Consider the following 21,995-nt stretch of genomic DNA (forward strand, 5'->3'; position numbering starts at 1 on the left):
TCATTATTCTAAATGAATTTCCTAAGAAAGGTGAACAAAGCTAATTGCTATAATGGTGAGTGAGCTGGGACTGAAAAACCAGTTTTCTCCTTTCATGACATCCAAAGTTCCATACAGATACTTTGTTTTATAATCCATACTTCCCTTTTTGCCATAAAATCCAGTTGATCCTTTATCTCCTTTGGGGCCCATTTCACCCTGAAAGACAAAATATAAATACTGAATTTTATTTTTATTCTTTTAAGTTTTTTATTTTAATTTCAGTATTTACCTTTTTTTAAATGTATTTCTCCATTCATTCAAGTTTTCTTTTTATATCCATCATTAAAATATTGTAGTTTTCTCCATAAAATTATTACACATTTTTATTAGTTTTTCCTTAGGTATGTATAATATTTTATTACCTATTCTTTTTAACATTTTTTATTTAACTTCAATTAATTAACATATAATGTATTATTGGTTTCAGGGGTACAGGCCTGTGAATCATCAGTCTTATATAACACCCAGTGCTCATTACATCATGTGCCCTCCTTAATGCCCATCACCCAGTTACCCCATTATGTCTCTTTTCATGTGATTTAACCAGGGGATTCTTCTGAGCGTACTTGAAGAAAATGTGTATTCTATTTCTCTTGTTTTATTTATATCTTTTTAAACCATGTATTCTGAAGTATGCTTCAAGTAAAAGTGTTCTTGTTGAAAGAAAAAATAACTGAGGGTACTCATTTAAAATAAAGCATATCAGTGGGGAGGTGGGGGATGGGTAAAATAGGTAATGGGGATTAAGAGTAAACTTATGATGAGAACTGAGTAATGAGGTATAGAATTGTTGAATCACTATATCATACACCTGAAACTAATATGACACTGTATGTTCACTAACCAGAATTAAATTATTGAATTTTAGACAAATATGAAAATTGCCCTTAAAGCTTAAAGAAAAAAAAAAGCACCAATTATAAACAACAAGGTTTAATTGCCAACATAAAATAAAATAGAAATAATTTAAGGTTTGTTTACAAAAGCCCTATTTTTGAGGCTTTATGAAGAAAAACAAGGAAAAATAAGGATAGTCGGTATCATAACAGGGCCTAAAGTACTAGACTTAGAGTTAAAAGAATTTCCATATATCAAAACTTACTCATCAATGTTTAAATACCATAAAATTTCGGACTGGGTATTTTAAACAAAATTTGTAAAAAGTTTTATGTAAACTACGATAGTAATCCAATCATTTAATTTACTTTATATTTGCGCATTTATTTATAACACATTTATAACATAAAGAACTTTTAATTTAAAATAAAATGCAACATTGCTGAATACTAAAAGACTAGATTTTTTCAACCTTTAATCCTGGCATGCCATGAAGCCCGGGAAAACCAGGAAGTCCACGGTCACCCTGAAAATAAAACTAAAATTAATGAAAGAAAATATATTTCAGCCTAAAAAATATCATCATACATTCTTCAACTTCACCCTTGTCAAAATCCACTGGAAAAAAATCTTCCAACAGTTAAATGCATATCTACATTAAAACCCTATCTCTATGAAAGATCAATCCTCATTTATAGGGTTTCCTTTACAATTAGAAAAGGGAAGTTTTTTGAGACTTAGGTGAACTTGTTCCAGTTCTGTGAAAAATGCTGTTGGTATATTTATATTTCTTTATATTTATATTTCTTTATATTTATATTTCAGGGGGAGGTGCAAGCACAAGGGGGAGGGGTCGAAGAAGGGGGAGGGAGAGAGAGAGAATCTTAAGCATGCTCAGCATGCAGTCCAATACAGGGCTCCATCTCATGACCCTGAGATCATGACTTGAGCCGAAATCAAGAGCTAGTTGCTTAACAGACTGAACCACTCACGTGCCCCAAATGCTGTTGGTATTTTAATAGGGATTACACTGAATGTGTAGATTGCTTTGGGTAGCGTGGACATTAACTCTTCTAATCCTTGGGTATAAAATATCTTTCCATTGTATCATTTTCAATTTCTTTCATCAGTGTTCTATAGTTTTCAGAGTAAAGGTCTTTCACCTCCTTGGTTAAATCAAAAAACATGGAGACAAATGAAAATGAAAACCCAATGATCCAAAATTTTGGAGATGCAGCAAAAAACTATTAGTAGTACATGAACTCAGTGAAGTTGCAGGATACAAAATTAATACCCCCAAATCAGTAGCATTTATATACACTAATAATGAAACAGCAGAAAGAGAAATTCAGAAAAGAACCACATTCACAACTGCACCAAAAAGAATGAAATACCCAGGGATAAACTTAACCACGGAAGTAAAATACCTGTGCTTTGAAAACTGTAATTCAATGTAATCCCTATCAAAGCACCACCAGCATTTTTTCAGAACTAGAACAAATAACACTAAAATTTGTATGGAACCACAAAAGACCCCAAATAGCCAAAGAAATCTTGAGAAAGAAGAAAAAAGCTGGAGGTATCGTACTTCGAGATATCAAGATACACTGCAAAGCTATAGTAATCAAAACAGTATGTATTGGCACAAAAATAAACACATAGATAATAAAATAGCCCAGAAATAAACCCATGCTTATATGGTCAATTAATCTATAACAAACAAAGGAAGAATATACAAATGGGGAAAAGACAGTTTCTTCATAAATGGTGCTGGGAAAACTGGACAATTACATGCAAAAAATGAAACTGGAACACTTTCTAACACCATACACAAAAATAAACTCAAAGGGAATGAAGACTTAAATGTGAGACCCGAAACCAGAAAAATTCTAGAAGAGAGAGAGCACAGGCAATAACTTCTCTGACACTGGCCATCACAACATTTTTCTGGATATGTCTGCTACACCCAAGGAAATAAAAGCAAAAATAAACTATGTGGCTACATCAAAATAAAAATGTTTTGCACAGCAAAGGAATTATCAATTAAACAGACAACCTATTGAATGGGAGAAGATATTTGCAAATAATATAACCAATAAGGGGTTAATGTTTTTAAAATATAAAGAACTTATACAACTCAACACCAAAAAAATCTGATTTTAAAATGAGTAAAGGATCTGAACATACATTTTTCCAACAAAGACTACAGATGGCCAAAAGACACATGAAAGATGCTCAACATCAGTCATTATCAGGGAAATGCAAACCAAAACCACAATGAGGTTTCACTCACACCTGTCAAAATGGCTAAAATAAAAAAGTTAAGAAATAACAAGTATTGGCAAGGATGTGAAGAAAAAGGAAACTGGCACAGCCACTGTGAAAACAGTATGGAGTTACCTCAAACAATTAAAAAGAGAAATACCATATCATCCAAAATTCCACCACTAGGTATTTGCACAAAGAAAATAAAAACGTTAATTCAAAAAGATATATGGACCTCTATGTTTACTGCAGCATTATTTATAATAGCCAAGATAGGGAAGCAGTTCAAGTGTCCATCAATTGATGAACAGATTTTTAAAAATGTGGTATGAATGTATGTATATATAATGGAATATTATGCAGCAGTAAAAAGAATGATATCTTGCCCTTTGCAACAATATGGATGGACCCAGAGAGTATTATGCTAAGCGAAGTCAGACTGAGAAAGACAAATACCATATGATTTCACTCATATGTGGAATCCAAAAAAACAAAACAAACAAACAAAAAGCAGAATCAGACCTATAACTTACAGAGAACAAACTGATGGCTGCCAGAGGGAAGAGGGGTGGGGAGATGGTCAAAGTGGGTGAAGGGGTGTAGGATATACAGGCTCCCAGTTATGGAATGAAAAAATCAAGGAAATAAAAGGTACAGTATAGGGAATACAGTCAATGATATTATAGTAACATTGTATGGTGACAGATGGAAGCTATATTTGTGGTGAGCATAGCATAATATTTAGAGACACTGAATCACTATACTGTACACCTGAAATTAATGTAGCATTGTGTGTCAGCTACACTTAAAAAAATTAAAAACTTACACCTCAATTTTTAAAAAATTATTCACACATTTTAAAGAGTGACATAGTTATTGAAGTTACGGATAAAACCCTCCAAAGGCAGCTTTTTTCATTCTAAGCTTGCATATCTCTATCAGCTCAAATCACCAGACCCCATGGTTACCATTGCTACTGCATTTTTAGTTTCCAGCATTATCTACTGACCTCCCACTGTGAAAGAAGAGGATCAACCTCTCAAACCATCCAACACCCCCTCCCCATCTCCACTTCTAGGAAGCACAAATCCCCTTAGCTTTCTATTACGACTTTGTTTAAATCAATAGTCATCGTTTCTCATACTAAGATTCACAACTAAGCCATTAAATATGCTGACTGCTTACCTTTTCTTGCCCTACATGTAGTTAAAAGTTGCCTGTTTTGGTAGGTGGCAGGGGGTTGACTACATAGTTTCCTATAAACTTACTACAATATTGAACTCCAATCTCCAACTGTCATAATCACTTTGAAATATACTCATATACATTGAAACTTCGATATTCTTTGTCTTTTCTAAAGCCTTCTTATTTGTTGCAGTATACATTCACTCTCCTCTCTGTTTATTCCCTCGTTAGGGGAATATATCATCCCACAGCTTCCTGAAAAGGAATTCATGGGAGACAACTTTTTGAAACCTTAAATTTCTGAAAATATCTTTATTCTATTCACTAACATAATAATTCACATACAGAAGTATAGTTTAGAATTTTTTTCTTTCAGACCCTTGAAGGCTCTGCTCCATTCCCTTCTTGACTTTAAGTGTCACTAGTGTGATGTTTGAAGCCTTTCTGATTCTGATCATTTGTATAGAACTTTTTTTTTTTTTTTTTTTTTTTTTGGTGGCTGTAGGGATTTTCCCTCTCAGAAAGGATCTCCTGTTTGCTTAAAGTGTCTTACAATGTAAAACTGTACAATATTAAGCATAGATATGGTCATAATCATGTATTATGCTAAGTATTATGGAAGACTTTTCATCTATAATGACCCCATGCTTACACATTTGGACCCAGACCACACACCCAAACTCCATCCACATTTCACATGAACAACCTTCCCTTGGCTACCTCTTGTCTACTGCCTTAGAAGGCACTCAGCAGGACAGAGACAGGAAAGAGGACTGCAGACCCTGGGAATGGAAGTGGGGTGTTCTATGCAAGGAGTGTCAGGACCCAGGATCTGGAATGTGGTCTACAAGGGGGTCATGTGCTACAGGAGTGCCTCTATATTGGCCCTGAAGACCAATCACTTCCTACCAAGGAACACAGCTGAAGCACCATCTATCAGGGGTTCTCCCTCAGGGCACTAATAACAATTTGTCCAAGTCTTCTTTTCAGGTCTTTTATCAACTTCTTCTAAGACTTTTTGCTAATCTTTAATTTTCTTAAGATATTTTCTGGTTCCTGAAGATCAGTTCATATGGAAGCTGATGATAAACTCTCAATGAGTACTGTTCAATGACTGAGATTCTTTATCTAAGGTGTGGCTGGGCCATTTCACTAAATAGCTCTGGTTATCAGTGGATTCCCCATAGAAGGATCTTCTTTGCCTATAGTTGTAGCACAACTCCACCTTTTCTCTCCAGTCTAGAGACCTTCAGTTTTATCTTCTCTGATAATAAACTTATACATCCTGCCAGGGCAGAAGAAGGGAGATTCACTTAACTGTACAGAGGTTAGGAAGGGATGGCAGGATCTCACTGTTCTTAAAGGAATATTCAACCATGCTTCCATTTTTTAATTTTTTAAAAGATTTTATTTGTCAGAGAGAGAAAGATCGAGAAGGAGCACACAAGCAAGGGCGAGCGGCAGGCAGAGGGAGAAGCAGGCTCCCTGCTGAGCAAAGAGCCAGATGCAGGACTCAATCCCAGGACCCTGGGATCACGACCTGAGCCGAAGGCAAATGCTTAACTGACTGAGCCACCTAGGAGTCCCTAGGCTTCCATTTTTAGCTCTATCTTCAATTCACTTCTATTTTCAGAAATACTTTGTATTACCACTTCCTAACGTTTTGGGATATCTGTGTGTGTGTGTGTACGCAAAAGGGATTCTCATATGAATCTCATATCACTTTTTATTTTAAAATTGAGCTTGCTTGGGTCCTTTCAGATTCTAAAAATGTAAAGCTATTATCTTCTTTTTTTATTCTCTGTGTCATGCTAGGTTTTATTATAATAATTATTATTCCATGATTGTTGCTTTACGGGAGTTTATGAGATAGAGAAGTTAATGTGTATGTTCTACTCTTCTCTTTCATCAAGAAGCCCTCGTGACTTATTGATGCTTAAACAGTAATATCCAGAGCATCTTTCCCTCTAGGGAGGTAGGTTCCCATCAGTCCACCGTTAGAGGAGACAGCAGGACAGATATAAGAGAAGGAAAATACAAATTGATAAAGTACACACATGGTGTAATCTCCAATTGTTCCCATGATACTTTCCCCTGGGAGGCTTTAAACTTCCTGGACAGGATTATTACTATGACCTCTTGTGTAGGGGCGCTAATATTCATTCACTTAACTCTGTTTTATGCTGAACCAATTTCATTCTTTATCCACTCTGGTTAATTGCAGGACAATCTGGAAATGTATTTATCTGACTAGACCAATACACTATTGGCCTTGTTAATTGAAAAAACAAACAAACAACCTTACTTTTTAACAACTGATCTATTCCACAGATTGAAATATTCCTTTCTACTAGTGAAAGAACGGGAGCCATTATAAAGTAAATTTTTACAGAGGGGAACTGGGGCTGCATGTCCAGAAATTCCATCACCTTCTCCCATAAGAACTGAGGTCAAATAAGAAATAAAAATTACAATATATTTTAGATCTGTTTTATATGTTTAGTTCCTTTAATTTATCTGTAAGTGTATCTGATATAAAAAGTATGCTAGGCTTATTACGATTATATCCAAAAACCTATTCACATTTTACTACCACAGAGAAGATTTTCATCTGGACACACAGCTTCCCAACTAGAGACTCTATTTCCTAGGCTCCTTTGCAGTTAAGCAGAGCCACCTAACAAAGTTCTTGCTAGCAGAATGTGTAACTACAGCCTGCAACTCCCACAGAATTTATTAAAAGGAAAGTTACTGCTATGACTTCTCTTTCCTCTTCCCATCAGATGAGAATGCAGGTAATACAGTGACTAGCGATGTAGCTTTGTCTACGTGGAAGAGAACAGCACTCTAAGGGAGACTAGACTAACAAGATGGAAAAACATGAGTCTTTGGATGAGTACGTTAACAACTGATTACAGCAGACTTCTTTCTCATTTACACCACTGCGTTTTGGGGTTTGTTTCTGGTCTAAACAGGAATAGTATTTTTTGGCTTTTTGTAAAGACTGTCCTTCTCGTGGGTAATAGCTTTCCCTTGGCCATTTTAATTTTCCACTGAAGATTAAAAACAATCTGTGTGTGTATGAGAGAGAAAGACAAAAGACCCACTAAAAGCCCACACATTCTAGAGCTTATTAATCCTAAAATGCAACGATTTAACTGAAGAATAAGAGAAAAAAATATTCAGGGGGAGACCAAGAGGCACAACAAGACAACTGAATGATACTCTTTCCCCTACATGTAGACTCCTAATATGAGAACCAAAACTACTTTTTGATTTTTTTTTTCCTTTTTGCTTGGGGCAGGGAAGAGTGGTAAGAGTTTCTACAGAGAGGAAAAGATTAAGAAGACTACCTGAGCTAACTCTTTAGAAGCTACGTTGAAATAACCAGCTGACGGCCGGGCTAGACAAAGATACACTCTTCATAAAATGGACTTTAGCTGGACAGTAAATACTTGATAGAAATACAGAAGAAAGAGGACAAATCAGGATTCCCTATTATGGCTGAACAAAGTCTAAGACTTCCACTCTCTGGCTACAGGTTATAGAAGACATAATGTTCAAATTTTAATTTACCTGAGATAACGAACAAATCTCAGATGAAGTGAGAAGACCAGAAGCATTCACCCATTCACTGGAATGAAAAAATAAAAATCTGGACAAAGCTACCCTCATGTGCATAAGCAAGATTTTTTAAGTAAAATACAAAGGCATAGCATGTATGTTAATATATAGGAGTCGAGCAGGGCAAGGAAGGCAAGGAGAGAGAGGAGAGAAATTTAGTGAGCAAATTGTTGAGGAATACTGAAACAATATTTACAAAATACGGAACATAAGAAAGTGTTACCCAAACACTGTAATCCTTTGAAGAATTCAAGGGTTGGGGGGCTGACCTCCATGCAGTTGAAAATCCACATATAACTTCTGACTCACCAAAAACTTAACTACTGATAGCCTACTGTTAACCAGAAGCCTTATGAATAACACAAATAACACATAATTTTTATGTTATATGTATTATATTCTGTCTTCTTATAATGAAGTAAGCTAGAGAAAAGAAAACATTATTAAGAAAATAAGGAAAATACGTTTATGGTATTATACTGTATTTATCGAAAAAAATAAGTGGGCCTATGCAGTTCAAACTCATGTTGTTCACCCAAGTTATGTCCAAAGTTTAAAATAATGGGTAGCAAAGAAGTGGTAGTTAAGCCAAAATCTATCCACAATGGGCATGTAATGCAAAAGACAAATAAATGTTCTTGTGTTGGTCATCTGCTACTGTAATACAGCTTAATCTATGTTAATTAACACAAAAATTGGTATGCTAGAAAAAAGGAGGCTGACAAACAATATTAAAAAATATATATGGCACTAGCTTTGGGGCTAGGTAGTGAACAATGAAGACAGTTAAAGTTTAAAAAAATGGTGATTCATTTAATAAACTGGTAAATATCTGATAAAACAAACTTTACTGTTAATACTTGCAAAAGCAAATAATGCATCATATGAACTTAGAGCTAGAGGTAAAGAACTGAGAAAACAGAATGCTGGTATCATGAATTGATTGGTACTGGGTGTTTACAAAAGGCACTGTGAAAGAGAGAAGCTCAGAAAAGAACTGGCCCATTTGCAAGTAGTAATTAAAAGGAACAGACCAAGTCCAAAAATACCGGGATTGGAAGATACAACTTTTTTCTCATCTCTACCAGGTAAATGATGAAACTAGAGGAGACCAAGAAGTTCAATTACAACAGCCTCTGAGAAGAACCAAATCAAGGATGTGGTCAGAAACACTATTCTTAAATTCTCTGAATCAATGAAGGTGGGTCCAGTAAATCCTTTCAAGATGGACAGAATGGCTCAAGGAAAAAACAAAACAAAAAACAAAAAAACACAAAAAGATGGACAGAATGGCTCAAGGAAAAAACAAAACAAAAAACAAAACAACACAAAAAAGTGTTTTTGCACTAAGAGTGCAATGGACAGAATGGCTCAAGGAAAAAACAAAACAAAAAACAAAAAAACACAAAAAAGTGTTTTTGCACTAAGAGTGCAATGGATGTCTGCTAAATTTAAGTCACCTATCATTAATTATTTGTAGTTAATAAATTAATGTAGAGAGGGCCATGACTAAAGCAAGGACTATGGATGCTGCTATTGGCTGGAATCAAAAGTCAAAGATATAAAACCACAAATATCCATCTGCTGTTGAGAGAGTTGTACTACCAAAGAAGCCATAAACCTGGACTAAAAGATGTATGAAACTTAAAAAAAAAAAGTTGTCCAACATCACCACTCTAATGTTTTTCTAGCCAGTTTTGACTAGCCAATGAATTTAGACAAAATATAGAAATAAGAGGTTAAAAACTAGAAAGAAGAAAATAAATAATCTTTATGTATGATCATACATCTAATATACCAATATACCTAATACTCTATTTTTTTTTTAAAGATTTTATTTATTTATTTTGACAGAGAGAGACAGCCAGCGAGAGAGGGAACACAAGCAGGGGGAGTGGGAGAGGAAGAAGCAGGCTCCCAGCGGAGGAGCCCGATGCGGGACTCGATCCTGGAACGCCAGGATCACGCCCTGAGCTGAAGGCAGCCGCCTAACGACTGCGCTACCCAGGCGCCCCAATATACCTAATACTCTAAATCACTTAATATGCAGTTAATTCCTCCTTTAAAAAGATAATATACAAAAATGGTTTTATATATAAATAATAAGTAATATGAAAATATATTAAAGAAAAGTTTCCACTTATAATAGAAACAAAGGAGATAAAAATTCCAAGATATAAACTTGGGTAATGTTGAAAACCAATATGAAAAAACTTCAATGTATTTTCACTGAGTTTCAAGATCGAAATAAAAAGGTAAATAAATCATAATATTAAATGGGAAAACTCAGTATTGAAATTATGTCAATGATTCTATAATTAATCCATAAAAGGAATCTTAATTAAAGTATGAATAGGGGGGCACCTGAGTGGCGCAGTCCTTAAGCGTCTGCCTTTGGCTCAGGGCGTGATCCCGGTGTTATGGGATCAAGGCCCACATCAGGCTCCTCTGCTATGAGCCTGCTTCTTCCTCTCCCACTCCCCCTGCTTGTGTTCCCTCTCTCGCTGGCTGTATCTCTGTCAAATAAATAAATAAAATCTTTAAAAAAAAATAAAGTATGAATAGGAATTTCTAAAAAATAGAAGAAAAGATACCGAGCTTTATCTGGAAAAATAAGCATGTAAGAATGGCCAGGAAAATTTTGATTATAAAGAATAATGAGGAAGTACTAGGCCTGCCAACATTAAATCATATTATGAAGTGACAACAATTAAGAACAATTTGGTGTTGGAGAGGATGTAGACAGATAAATGGAACAGAATGGAAAGCCAAAAACACAGACCCATATGAAAATGGAAATTTAGCAAAAACTAGGAGCTTTCAAATAAATGGAGAAAAGAAGTGATATTCCATAAATATTGTTGTGGCAACTGGCTATCCATTTAGGAAAAAGAGAGTGAAAAATATGAATACTCATCTAACTTTACTCCAAATACCAAAATTATAAAGATTAAAATATAAAATAACAAAAGTCTAAAAGTAATGAGTTATTCTCTTCAAGATGTTGCAATGTGGAATCATTTTATATAGACACAAACATAAGGAGAAAAAAAGAAAAAATCTACACATATGTAAAAATTTTCATCTTATATATGGCTAAATTTCAAAGACCAAGCCAAAACACATAATAAAAACCGGGAAAAAATATTTTCATACAATTTATGAAATGTCTATAAAATCCATTTTTAAAAAGATCAACAGCCCAATACAAAGCAAAAAAGAAAAAAGAAAAGAAAGAAAAAGATATGACTAAAAAGGAAAGGACAGAGAATTAACAAAATATCCAAAAATCACATGACAAGGTATTTTACCTTACTAATAAAGAAATGCAAACCAAATCAATACCATTTTTAACTTGTACTGGTGAAAATTAGAAACTTTAATGAAACTCAGTGCTGATAAGAGTATGAGGAAAGATATTTTCACACACTTGTTGGGGGAGTACAAATTTACTGGAAGTTAAATAGGCAATTTGTATCAAAGTTTAATCCTGCTTTTAATCTTTTTTTTTTTTTTCTGCTTTTAATCTTTTGATCCCGTAATCAATTCCAGTTCCAGGAAATTTTCCTATAGATACACTCAGAAAAATTTATTAATACACACACACACACACACACACACACACACACACACACACACAGAGTGCAACATATTAAGAACCCAGTATCCCTAAAGTAGAGATTTCTCAAATTGGCTAGGAACAGCCCATACAGTATACAGCTGTGATTAACAAGCTTACAGTTTCTTTCATGAAGCCTTTTTGAATTTTCTACTTTCCTGTAAGTCTTAGAGAATTTTATTCAACTCTCTTCCTTGGCACTTAACAACTGACTATCTTGACACTTACTGTGTACGTGTTGTGTGCTTTATTAGATCCCAACCTCTTGGAGGAAAAACCCATTCTGATTCATTCCAATTTTTCCTTAGTAGATATGACCATTATTTATCAATATCCAGATTCTCTCTACTTCCAAGCATATGGGGGAATCATACTTTGCTGACTCTTGAACTTGCTATGGTTTACAAAATTTGCTCTGGCTAATTAAAGATGAATAGAAGTAGTTTAAGAGCCACTGTATAATTCTACCGGCTCCCATAAGTAGTTATAATCTAGATGCTGAAACTTCTATCAGCCTAAGTCTCCAGGTGAAGAAAAGGGGGACCCCTCACTGCTGCCAATAAATGTATAGCCTGATGAGCAATAAACCCTTCTTTACTTTGAGCCATAGACATTTGGGATTTACTTGTTACTGTAGCCTATGCTACTCTATCCTCAGCTGGTGCTTTGCTTGTGATTGATAACTTGCTGAATATGCAAAATATTTTCATTTTCTAAAATATAGTAAACAACTTCTGAGTCTTCCAAAATATTCTAACAAAACAATTATTTTGAGGAGTCACACTCCTGGTTCCATCCGACCTTACAAGAGATTAGAATCAAAGAGAACCCAAGATTTACAGTGAGATGGTTCCATTTCCACAGATGCCTCCAAAGTTTTCATGACTGATGAATATGCCTTTGATGAACTTATCCATCCCATAATCTGGTCTAGAATCATAGTCTCCAAAGTAAGGTCAAGTTGGGGCACCTGGGTGGCTCAGTTTGTTAAGTGACTGACTCTTGATTTCAGCTCAGGTCATGATCTCAGGGTCGTGAGATCAAGTCCTGCATTGGCTCCCCACTCAGCAGGGAGTCTGCTTGAGATTCTCTCTTTCCCTCTCTCTTTGCCCCTCTCCCCAACTCATGCACATACGTGCTCTCTCTCTAAAATAAATAAATCTTTAGGGAAAAAAAGTCAAGATCATTCATGTGCATAGTAAAAGAATATGAAAACTTATTTTAAAAAATCTCATTCTTTAAACATTTCTCAGCGTATGCATATAATGGTTCGTTCAAGTAGCACAGGCATGTAATTCATACATAAATATGGAACTACAGGCCTAAAAGTCTTTTACTACAAAGATTCTATAATTTAAATTCACCTAACACATCTTGGTTGTTCTTTCTCCTCTCACACAGAAACAAATGTTAAGTCTTTTAAGGCTCAGGCAATAATGATTTATTGGGAATTGTTTAAACCTATTAAAATGTGTCCTCTCTTTAACACAATGATGGGCAATCCCCTTGGGTTTGGAGATCATTGCTGACCTAGTCAGGCCTAGAAAAAAGGTAGATTCCAGAGCTTCCACAACAGGTCACTCCCATAGCTTCTAAGTGACCACAGAGTATACCCAAAGTGAAGATGAGAAATGGAGTTTAGAACCAACAAAATATGAAGCACTGTAAAAAGTCAATTGAAGTTTTAAGTTTCCCAGTAATGCCAGTAGAGAAAAAGAAAACAGGACAGAAAAAGGCATAGCAGCCAACAAATGAGGTGGGACATGGAACTAATGATTCCTTTCAATAAACTGAGATGCTAAAGCCATTACAAAGCCTTAAAAGAAAAGAAGCTGAAAGATCAGAACGATCAAGACACTATAAAAGTATTCACGGAAGTAATCAACACCTGAGCATACACAGGTCAGCACCCTATGTACAGAAGGGTCACTTAACAAAACCTGACTTCAGAAACTATTTGGGGAAAGCACAATTAGTGCTGCTTTGGAAAAAAAGCCTCTGAGAAAAGGATACAGGAAAGAAGGAAAATGTGGTACCACCCCTTTCATAAAAAGCAGAAAAAGTTCTTCTGAAAATTCCTGGTTTTAGCAACAATTCCACAGTTTCTTCAGATTCAGATGAAGCAAAATATTTCATTAGAAAACAGAATGTACATATATGTGTGTACGTATTTAATATTTTTATTAACTATAACATTGGTTATATCAATATACTAATATTTTTTAAAAACGTATTTTATCTATTTATTCGAGAGAGCTAGCGAGCATGTGCATGTGCGAGCCAGCACAAGTGGAGGGAGAGACAGAGGGAAAGGATCCAGAGCAGACTCTGTGCTGAGGAGGAGCCGAGCCAACAAGGGGCTAGAGGTGGGACTCTATTTCATGACCCTGAGATCGTGACCTGAGCCGAAATCAAGTTCAACGCTTAACCAACTGAGCCACCCAGGCACCCCTCAATATATTAATATGAATAGGCTTATCACCAATATGTATATTTATATATTTAACACATAAATTTATATTCATGTAAGTTTATATTTAATAATATAATAAACAGACTCTATTGAGGAAAGAAAAGAAGGGCATAGGACTGAACCCTGCAATGCTCCAACATTTAGCAAATGGATAGAGAAGGTTAAGTAAATGGTGAATTCAAAGCCCAACCAACAACCTGTAACTTCATTAATCCTCCCATTCTTAAACCCTCCAACCACAGCCACACGCACACCAGTGTTTGGCCTTTGGGCCGTGGTGTTATCAGAAAGCTACACAGGTACATTACCCTCCCTTTTTGAGAAAGAAGATAAAAGTGGCCACTTTACTAAGCCAATTCTAACTATTTCTCCCTCCCATGTCATTCTTGGCTTTGTTTTAATTTAAGAAAAAATTTTTTGTCTTTAAACACTACAGAAGTAAAACCACTAACATACCAAGTTTTAGCATATTCCCTAATAACCCTTTTAGCTTGGTCCTTTATTACTGTTCACTCAACATGTATACTGGAGTTCCCTGATTATAACTGACTATATAAATCACTGTAATACCATTTAATCTTTTGACTTTAGAAGCACAATAATGAATGTAAGGGATTTATTTAAGTGAGGAAGCCTCATTCATCACCTCATACTCTTGTATGGATGCTAAAGACAATGGGAAACTGAGGTCTTGAAAGAACAATTTAAATGTTAAATGATCTAATGAGGAAATTAAACAAAATGTTTAATTTGCTCCATAATGAGACCTTAGATATAATTAACATATTTCATTTCTTAACCCCAGAAAAACCAAGTGATGAATTTGTACAAAGTTTGGATAGGTTAAAAAAATAAATTACTACCTCCCATGTGTTCGGAATTGAATTTACTCTAAAAAAATTCAAAATCAACTTAAAAACCCATAAATACATACCAGTTAAGCAATCCAGCCTAATGTAAGTCTTAACAAAATGCATTTCTCCCAGTGATTTAAATATGTGGGTTTCCTTAATGTTGAAGAAGCGTTTTGAAGTACTTTTTCTTAAATTCCAAATAGCTTTAAAGCATATTATAAAATACCAATTGAAGACCATTTGGTGAATAAGTGCTCCTTTTTAATTTTGTAAATTCAGAAGGGGGAGAATAAAACCCTGCAAAATCTATACACATTCTGTTGTCTGATATGTAGGAACAAATGTTGAAGTCAGCAAGAAAGTGCATGTAGTTTTAATTATCTTAAGTGGAAACTCCTACAATGGGAGTTTTCAGAAGAAATCCACAAAATGGAAATGATTCTGGGAAAAGATCCTAATAGAGAACAGTGTTGTGTGGAACAATCTCTGAGAGGCCACTGTGTGATGCCTGGAAAAAATGTCCTGCATTGCCCCAAGTCAAAGCCACCTCAGGGGTCTATTTTTCAACCTTCCCATTTCTAAAAAGTAAGGAACTATATTCCAGAGGAAGAATCGAGGAAACATCTTTCACTTAGTCAATTACTGCAACTCTACATAAGGAATGCTCTAAAGCCACGTGGAATGTGAGGAGGAAATGTAGATGGCACAGCACAGGATGATTTCAGGCTGACAGTGACTATGTCAGATCAGACTTTATGCCCAAACAACAAATTTCAGAAAACAAGCAACTCTGAGTGAAACTATTACTGGACTGAAAACAGAGACCTTCACATAAACATATGTCTTATTTTATTCAACAAAATATATGACTTTGTAAAAATTTATGCACTTCAATTTGAAGAGAGTACAATGACCCCAAACAACAGAGCAGTTAAAGATATGACTAATAGAATTGTTGTTATTCCTTTATTTTCAAGTAGATACTTTACTCCAATTCTTTTTAAGATGAATAAAAATCCTCTTTTTTATATCTGGCCTCGAAAACCAAAGTAAGAGAGAAAAACAGATAAATGTATTCATTCATCCATTCATAGATACATTCATTCATATACGCATACTTTTATTAAGCTCCTGCCATCCCCAAACCAGGCTAATTGTGAGAACGTTAAAGGAACAGCAGTGATCTGGGGTGCCTGGGTGGCTCAGTCGGTTAAGTGTCTGCCTTCGGTTCAGGTCATGATACTGGGGTCCTGGGATCAAGCACCGCATGGGCTCCCTGCTCAGTAGGGAAGCCTGCTTCTCACTTTCCTCTGCCCCTCCCGCAACCCCTCCCCCTGCTTCCCCACCACATGAAAATATAGACATCTGCCATTCCTGCAAGTGTGGCATGCTCCCTATCACCTCTTACGATGTATCTCCATCATTTAAAATAGGCAGATTTCTGGGGCGCCTGGGTGGCACAGCGGTTAAGCATCTGCCTTCGGCTCAGGGCGTGATCCCGGCGTTGTGGGATCGAGCCCCACATCAGGCTCCTCTGCTATGAGCCTGCTTCTTCCTCTCCCACTCCCCCCGCTTGTGTTCCCTCTCTCGCTGGCTGTCTCAATCTCTGTCAAATAAATAAATAAAATCTTAAAAAAATAAAATAAAATAAAATAGGCAGATTTCTCCGTGGTTAAAAAGACTCAGAGAGGTCACGCAGCAGGCAAGAGGAGTTTATGCTATTCTTCAGGAATTATATGGACCGCTGCTGTTGCTCTGCATCCTTTAACTCTTTCCATATCATGAAGCTGCCCTGACCTAGTCATCTTTTTTTTTTTTTTTAAGATTTATTTATTTGACAGAGAGAGAGACAGCCAGCGAGAGAGGGAACACAAGCAGGGGGAGTGGGAGAGGAAGAAGCAGGCTCCCAGCAGAGCAGGGAGCCTGATGTGGGGCTTGGTCTGAGCTGAAGGCAAACGCTTAACGACTGAGCCACCCAGGTGCCCCTGACCTAGTCATCTTTCCTGCTTCTTTTCTGATCACTAAATTTCCATTTTGCCCTGGGGGCTGCTTCAACCCATGTCATGCTCATGACATATGGCAGCCCACCCCATGCTACATCCCAACTGCAGCCATGATATATGAACAAAACAATTAGAAAACCACCAACATTTATTTAAGTAAGACCCTGTACCAGGATAAATATTTTTCATACATTATCTCATGTAATCCTCACAAGAAACCTATGAAGGAATCACCACTGTGTCAGTGAAAAAAAGACTCAAAGACATTAAGTAACATGCCCAAGATCAAATAGCTTGAAAGGGGGGGAAGCATATTAGATCTGCCAGAGATCCAACCATCCAGAGATGGTACTTTACCAGCTATAATTTTCTGCAACCAACATTAGCAACCATAAAAACATAAAATGGGTACAGGTTAGGATCAGAATTTCTCAGATGTGAACGTTGTGCACACTATTTTAAAAAGGGAATATTTTACAAGGATTGTAGTTAGAAAATGAGTACAGGCTTTTATCAGGAGAAACACCAGAATGCCTTCACAGACCTTAGAAATACAATTGTACTTTAAGTTAACAAATTAACATGGGATCTGAGCAAACACAAATGGGCATCTTGGACACGGACCAGCTACCAGCGCCGGTAGGCCTTGACCGATCTGGATCCATAGGGAAGTACTGACATACCAAACATATTTAAAGAACATGTACTTCAATAGGAAGCTTGCCAAATCTCAGAATTGTAAAAAAAAAAAAAAAAAAAAAAAAAGGGAGTCAGCAGTACAAATGTACCCACTGAAGCCCTAAGGAAGAAGTCCAGTAAGACTAAGCCAATAGACCACCTACCAGATAAGTATCTATTATGGAGAGGGACACATGGGTATGGGGCTACATGTGGCTAACAGGAACACATTCCATCCACATAGTTCTCTCCTCTCTGAGATTGTAACCACAGGGAGCTTAACCACAGGGAGAGAACATGGCATCAGAACAATGCCAATATCTGTTCCATGTCACGGTGGTCATCCAGTGACAACCAATTTCATCTGGTGATAAGTGCCCTTCTGTGAGCTTTATTAGCCAATGACCACTGACCCACTTCGGAGCCCACAAAAATTGGAATTCTACTACTGGTGAGCACTACTAAATGGGAGTCATAGGTAACATCCTTGGTCTTCTGTGAATGAACAAAAGCAACCGGACACATTTTTGCACATTGCTTACCTTTTCACCATCTCTCCCTGGTTCTCCTTTGTAACCTGGTAGTCCTGGAACTCCCTAAATCAAGCACAGAATAAAATTCTTTTAATTATGCTTTTTGGTTCACTAGAAAACAATAATTCTTCAATATGTATCTATGAATCACATACTTGTATTCCCGGAGATCCTGGGACACCTGGTGATCCTGTAATTCCCTGATATCCCTAAAGGAAAGTAAACACAAAATAATTAGTATTTCAACATATTCACAAAGAGCAGTCCTCCATTTCAGGATTCACTCTTATCTTGAGTGTCTTACACCTAAGACTTCATTTGGTGACTGTTTAAGAAACAAAAAAACCAAAGTTTCAAATGCTGAATACGGAATTAATAACCTCCAGTCTTTAGGGAAAAGGTCCTAAAAAATCTCTAGATTAATAAAAATATCCAGATATGTTTCAATGAAAAGGAAGGCTCTGGGATGCAAAAGGAAGGCTCAGAGCCAATGTTCACAGCTCCAAAAAAAAGGTGTTGCATGTAGAAACATATTCAACATATTCAAGAGAAAAACACATAAGATTAGAGGATTACACTAATGTAATACATTTTTAAACTATCTAATGGCCATTTGAGTTAATCTCTGGAATAAATTAAAACTTGATAAATGTCAATCTTCAGGGTAAGTCTGTAACAGCCTTAGGGTTGCTCCTTTTAGAAAGCTGCTTCTGTTAACCCCATGAGCATGGCTCTGACACGTCTCCCCCACCTCCCAAGGCTGTGCTGTCTGAGGCGAGGGTCCCTTTCATCTCTGCTGCTTCTTACATATCCCTCCAGACCACAGACCTTTGGTACAACAGCACAACTTCTTCAGACAAGGCAAACTATTCATTCTTCACTCAGCATATGGCAATTAAACTCCAAAACAAACTTGCAGGCCCAGAACATTTGTCTAGGTTTCTCTGGGTCAATGTCAAGTTGACTTGGACCACCCGGCACCTGCAAATACATTTCTCTCTTATTTAGATTCCATCTCTCTCAGATCTTACTGTTTGGATCCGACTTTCTGTTGTTAGCCATATTAAAACAGATCTCATTAGTGTTTCCAATTACATCTGCATTGTTCAATCCAAAAGCTTCATGTCCATGTGGCTATTTATGGATGGTTTTTGTATTCACCACTCACTTGTCAGCACATTTCTAGCTGTCATTTTTGAGACAGCACAACTCCTTGCTTTCCCACTCCCATTTTTAAATATTCCTTTTACTAGTCTTTGCTAGCTCTAATAATACCAATTACAAGAATAATGGTTGTCTCAGCAACAGCAGTCCTAGATCATTGTTTTTCTCCTTTTACATGCCTCGTATTTCTCATTCTGTAAAATGCTCCCAGTTCCTCTCCAAATGATAGGCTATATAATTTCTATCACCAACCATGATCCTTTCCTTCATATCCCATTCAGTTCTTCAAGAGTATATCGTTACACTTTCTGCAGGACTTCTCACACAAATTCTTCTCCTGAGCCCACGTCCAATCCTTAAACATTTTATTTCATCAGTGAGTGAGTCTCAAAACGAACCTCTCCATACCCCATACAAAACCACCTGCAGTATTCAAACCCAACATTTGTCTCTGGGCAGCCACTGTCTGTGTGTCCTGGGATTATGTGCCCCCTTGATGTGAGAAACCCAGTCCAATCCATTTCTATATTTCCAGAATTGAACAGAGTATTTGGCAATTTTTTGTTAATCAAACTTTGGATGAATTTACCTCCGAGTCATCCACACTGCACTAATCCTGAAAAATCTCTTTCCCCAAGGAACCACGTTCTGTTTGTGCTGCTAGCAGTAGCAAACTGAAGCTTTTAGTAATGCCATGTTCCTGTTCTCAAGATTGCTCGGAAGAAGAAAGTCAATCTACACAGTTTGCTCAGCCTTTCATCTCTACCACTCCAGTCATCACTGAATCTCTTTCCTTCAACCACTTTGTGATCAGATAGGTCTGGAATTAAATTTCAACTCTGTCACTGCTAGCATGTGCCCAAACGGAGTTAGGTTACTTATAACTGCCACCACTTAGGATGCCTCCAGGTCCTTCGAAACCCTGTATGCACTCTCTGAATAGCCTGACATGATATACAACAGGCTGCTGTAATTGGGAGAAACAGTAAGAGCAATGATTTATACAGCATTTGTCATGTTCCAGACTAAGTACTTCACATACATTAATTCATTTAACCCTCACAAACACCCTTTCATGTAGGGTCTACATTATCCCTATTTTCAGATGAGAAAACAGAGACACATGAGATTAAGCAACCTGCCCAAAGATACATAGCTAGTAAGCTGACAGAGCCAGTGGGAGTACCCTCTATCAAAAAATGCTTCGTGGTAGAACAGATTTTATGATTCTAGAATAATTAACAAGATTTTAAAAAGCACCTTTTGCCAGGCTACTTTTAAATGTTTAGAATACTGAGTGCCCAAAGAAAAGCAATATTCACGTAATTCCTCAAAAGAAAGTTACCATGGAGACTGGCTATTTACGAAAATGACTGGTCATCTGCAAAGTTCACTATAATGAACTGTTCTTTTTCACAATTTTTCAAAAGTTAGGCCAAATGTTGTATCTGCGTTATTACTTTTTTCACAAAACCAATCTTTTGTAGAAGATCAAAAGCTGTTCTCTTCTTCGAAGAAGTTAATATGATCCATTTGTTAGGGAGGACACATGCATTTTAACGGATTAAAGCAACGTGGAGATGCCCCAGACCGTGTTCCCAGCTCACCTCTGACTCATAATGTGACCTCAGGCACAGGGATCAAATCCCCAAATCCTGGGAGGCAACTCAATAAAGTGGAAAGACAATGAATTTTGAAATTGGAAGACCTTGGGCTGAATTTTTGCTCCTCCCTTTACTTTCTACGGAATTTTGGCAAGTGACTTTGCCTAGCTAAGCCTCAGTTTCTTATCATAAACCAGGAAAATAGTGCCCACATCACTTCTGAAAAGAAACAAATGGAGTTACTGGTGAAAATGCATAGCTGATGCTAAGAACTCAAATGTGAGTTTCTTTTTTTATTCTTCAGATTCAATGACTTTTGTACAAAACCATGAGAACACTTCTGCAAAATGTTGTTCTGTTGCCTTAATGAGCACCATTAGTATATGAGGAATGGCAGATCCAGTCATCATTTTGATTTAACCCTTTTTCAACATTCACGTAGATCTAATGGCGGACATGCGAACAAGGCTTCAGTGTACTTTACAAAGGCCATGTTTGTCGTTGGAAGAACTGCAATACAGAAATAATAAATGCTTCCCACAATATGAGAACCAGGTTGATGTTTTTTTTTTTTAACTTACAATGAGATGCATTCTTGAAAACTTAGTTGTATAAAGAAATTCAGAGATTATTTTAGAAGCTAGAGGAAGCATGATTAGCAACAAAATAAAGAAAAACCAAAACCACATCCAAGCTGGGGGATCCCAGGGCAAATCACAAGAAGAAATTGGATGAAATTCAGAAAAATAAATGTTGGACTAAAAATCAGGAAAATAAAGGTTAATAGGGAGGAATATTACAACACAGAACAATTTCCAAGAGGTGCAAAAACTAAACACTGGTTGACTCATAGCAGGGTACACTTAAACAAGAAAAATGCCCTGAAACAGGAAAAATGATAAGCTTTCCATATAGCTTACTGAGTTTTTATTTTTCTTAATACACAAGCTTCTTTGTTTTCTGGTAGGAGTGCCATTTTCACATGATCTTTGATCAATACTGTCTGACATTAATTTTGGCATTTTGCAATTATTAGCAGATCCAAATATCCACCCTACCCCCATGTGCAAGACTTCTGACAGTAACGTCTTTTCCATGTTCACAGAAAGTCTCT

General features: G+C 36.5%; 1 protein-coding gene across 2 annotated transcripts in view; it reads right to left on the reverse strand.

Moving 5' to 3' along the window:
- COL21A1 (collagen type XXI alpha 1 chain) overlaps nt 1-21,995 on the reverse strand; it is a 171,339-nt gene that overhangs the window by 56,618 nt on the left and 92,726 nt on the right. For both annotated transcript variants that reach the window (XM_057303976.1, XM_057303975.1), the window contains 4 exons: nt 18,269-18,322; nt 18,123-18,176; nt 1,352-1,405; nt 143-198 (listed from right to left, as the gene is read on the reverse strand). In XM_057303976.1, coding sequence (XP_057159959.1) covers nt 143-198; nt 1,352-1,405; nt 18,123-18,176; nt 18,269-18,322 — 218 coding nt within the window. The remainder of the gene's footprint in view (nt 1-142; nt 199-1,351; nt 1,406-18,122; nt 18,177-18,268; nt 18,323-21,995) is intronic.

Source organism: Ursus arctos, unplaced genomic scaffold (assembly GCF_023065955.2).
Source record: "Ursus arctos isolate Adak ecotype North America unplaced genomic scaffold, UrsArc2.0 scaffold_29, whole genome shotgun sequence".
NCBI lineage: Eukaryota > Metazoa > Chordata > Mammalia > Carnivora > Ursidae > Ursus > Ursus arctos.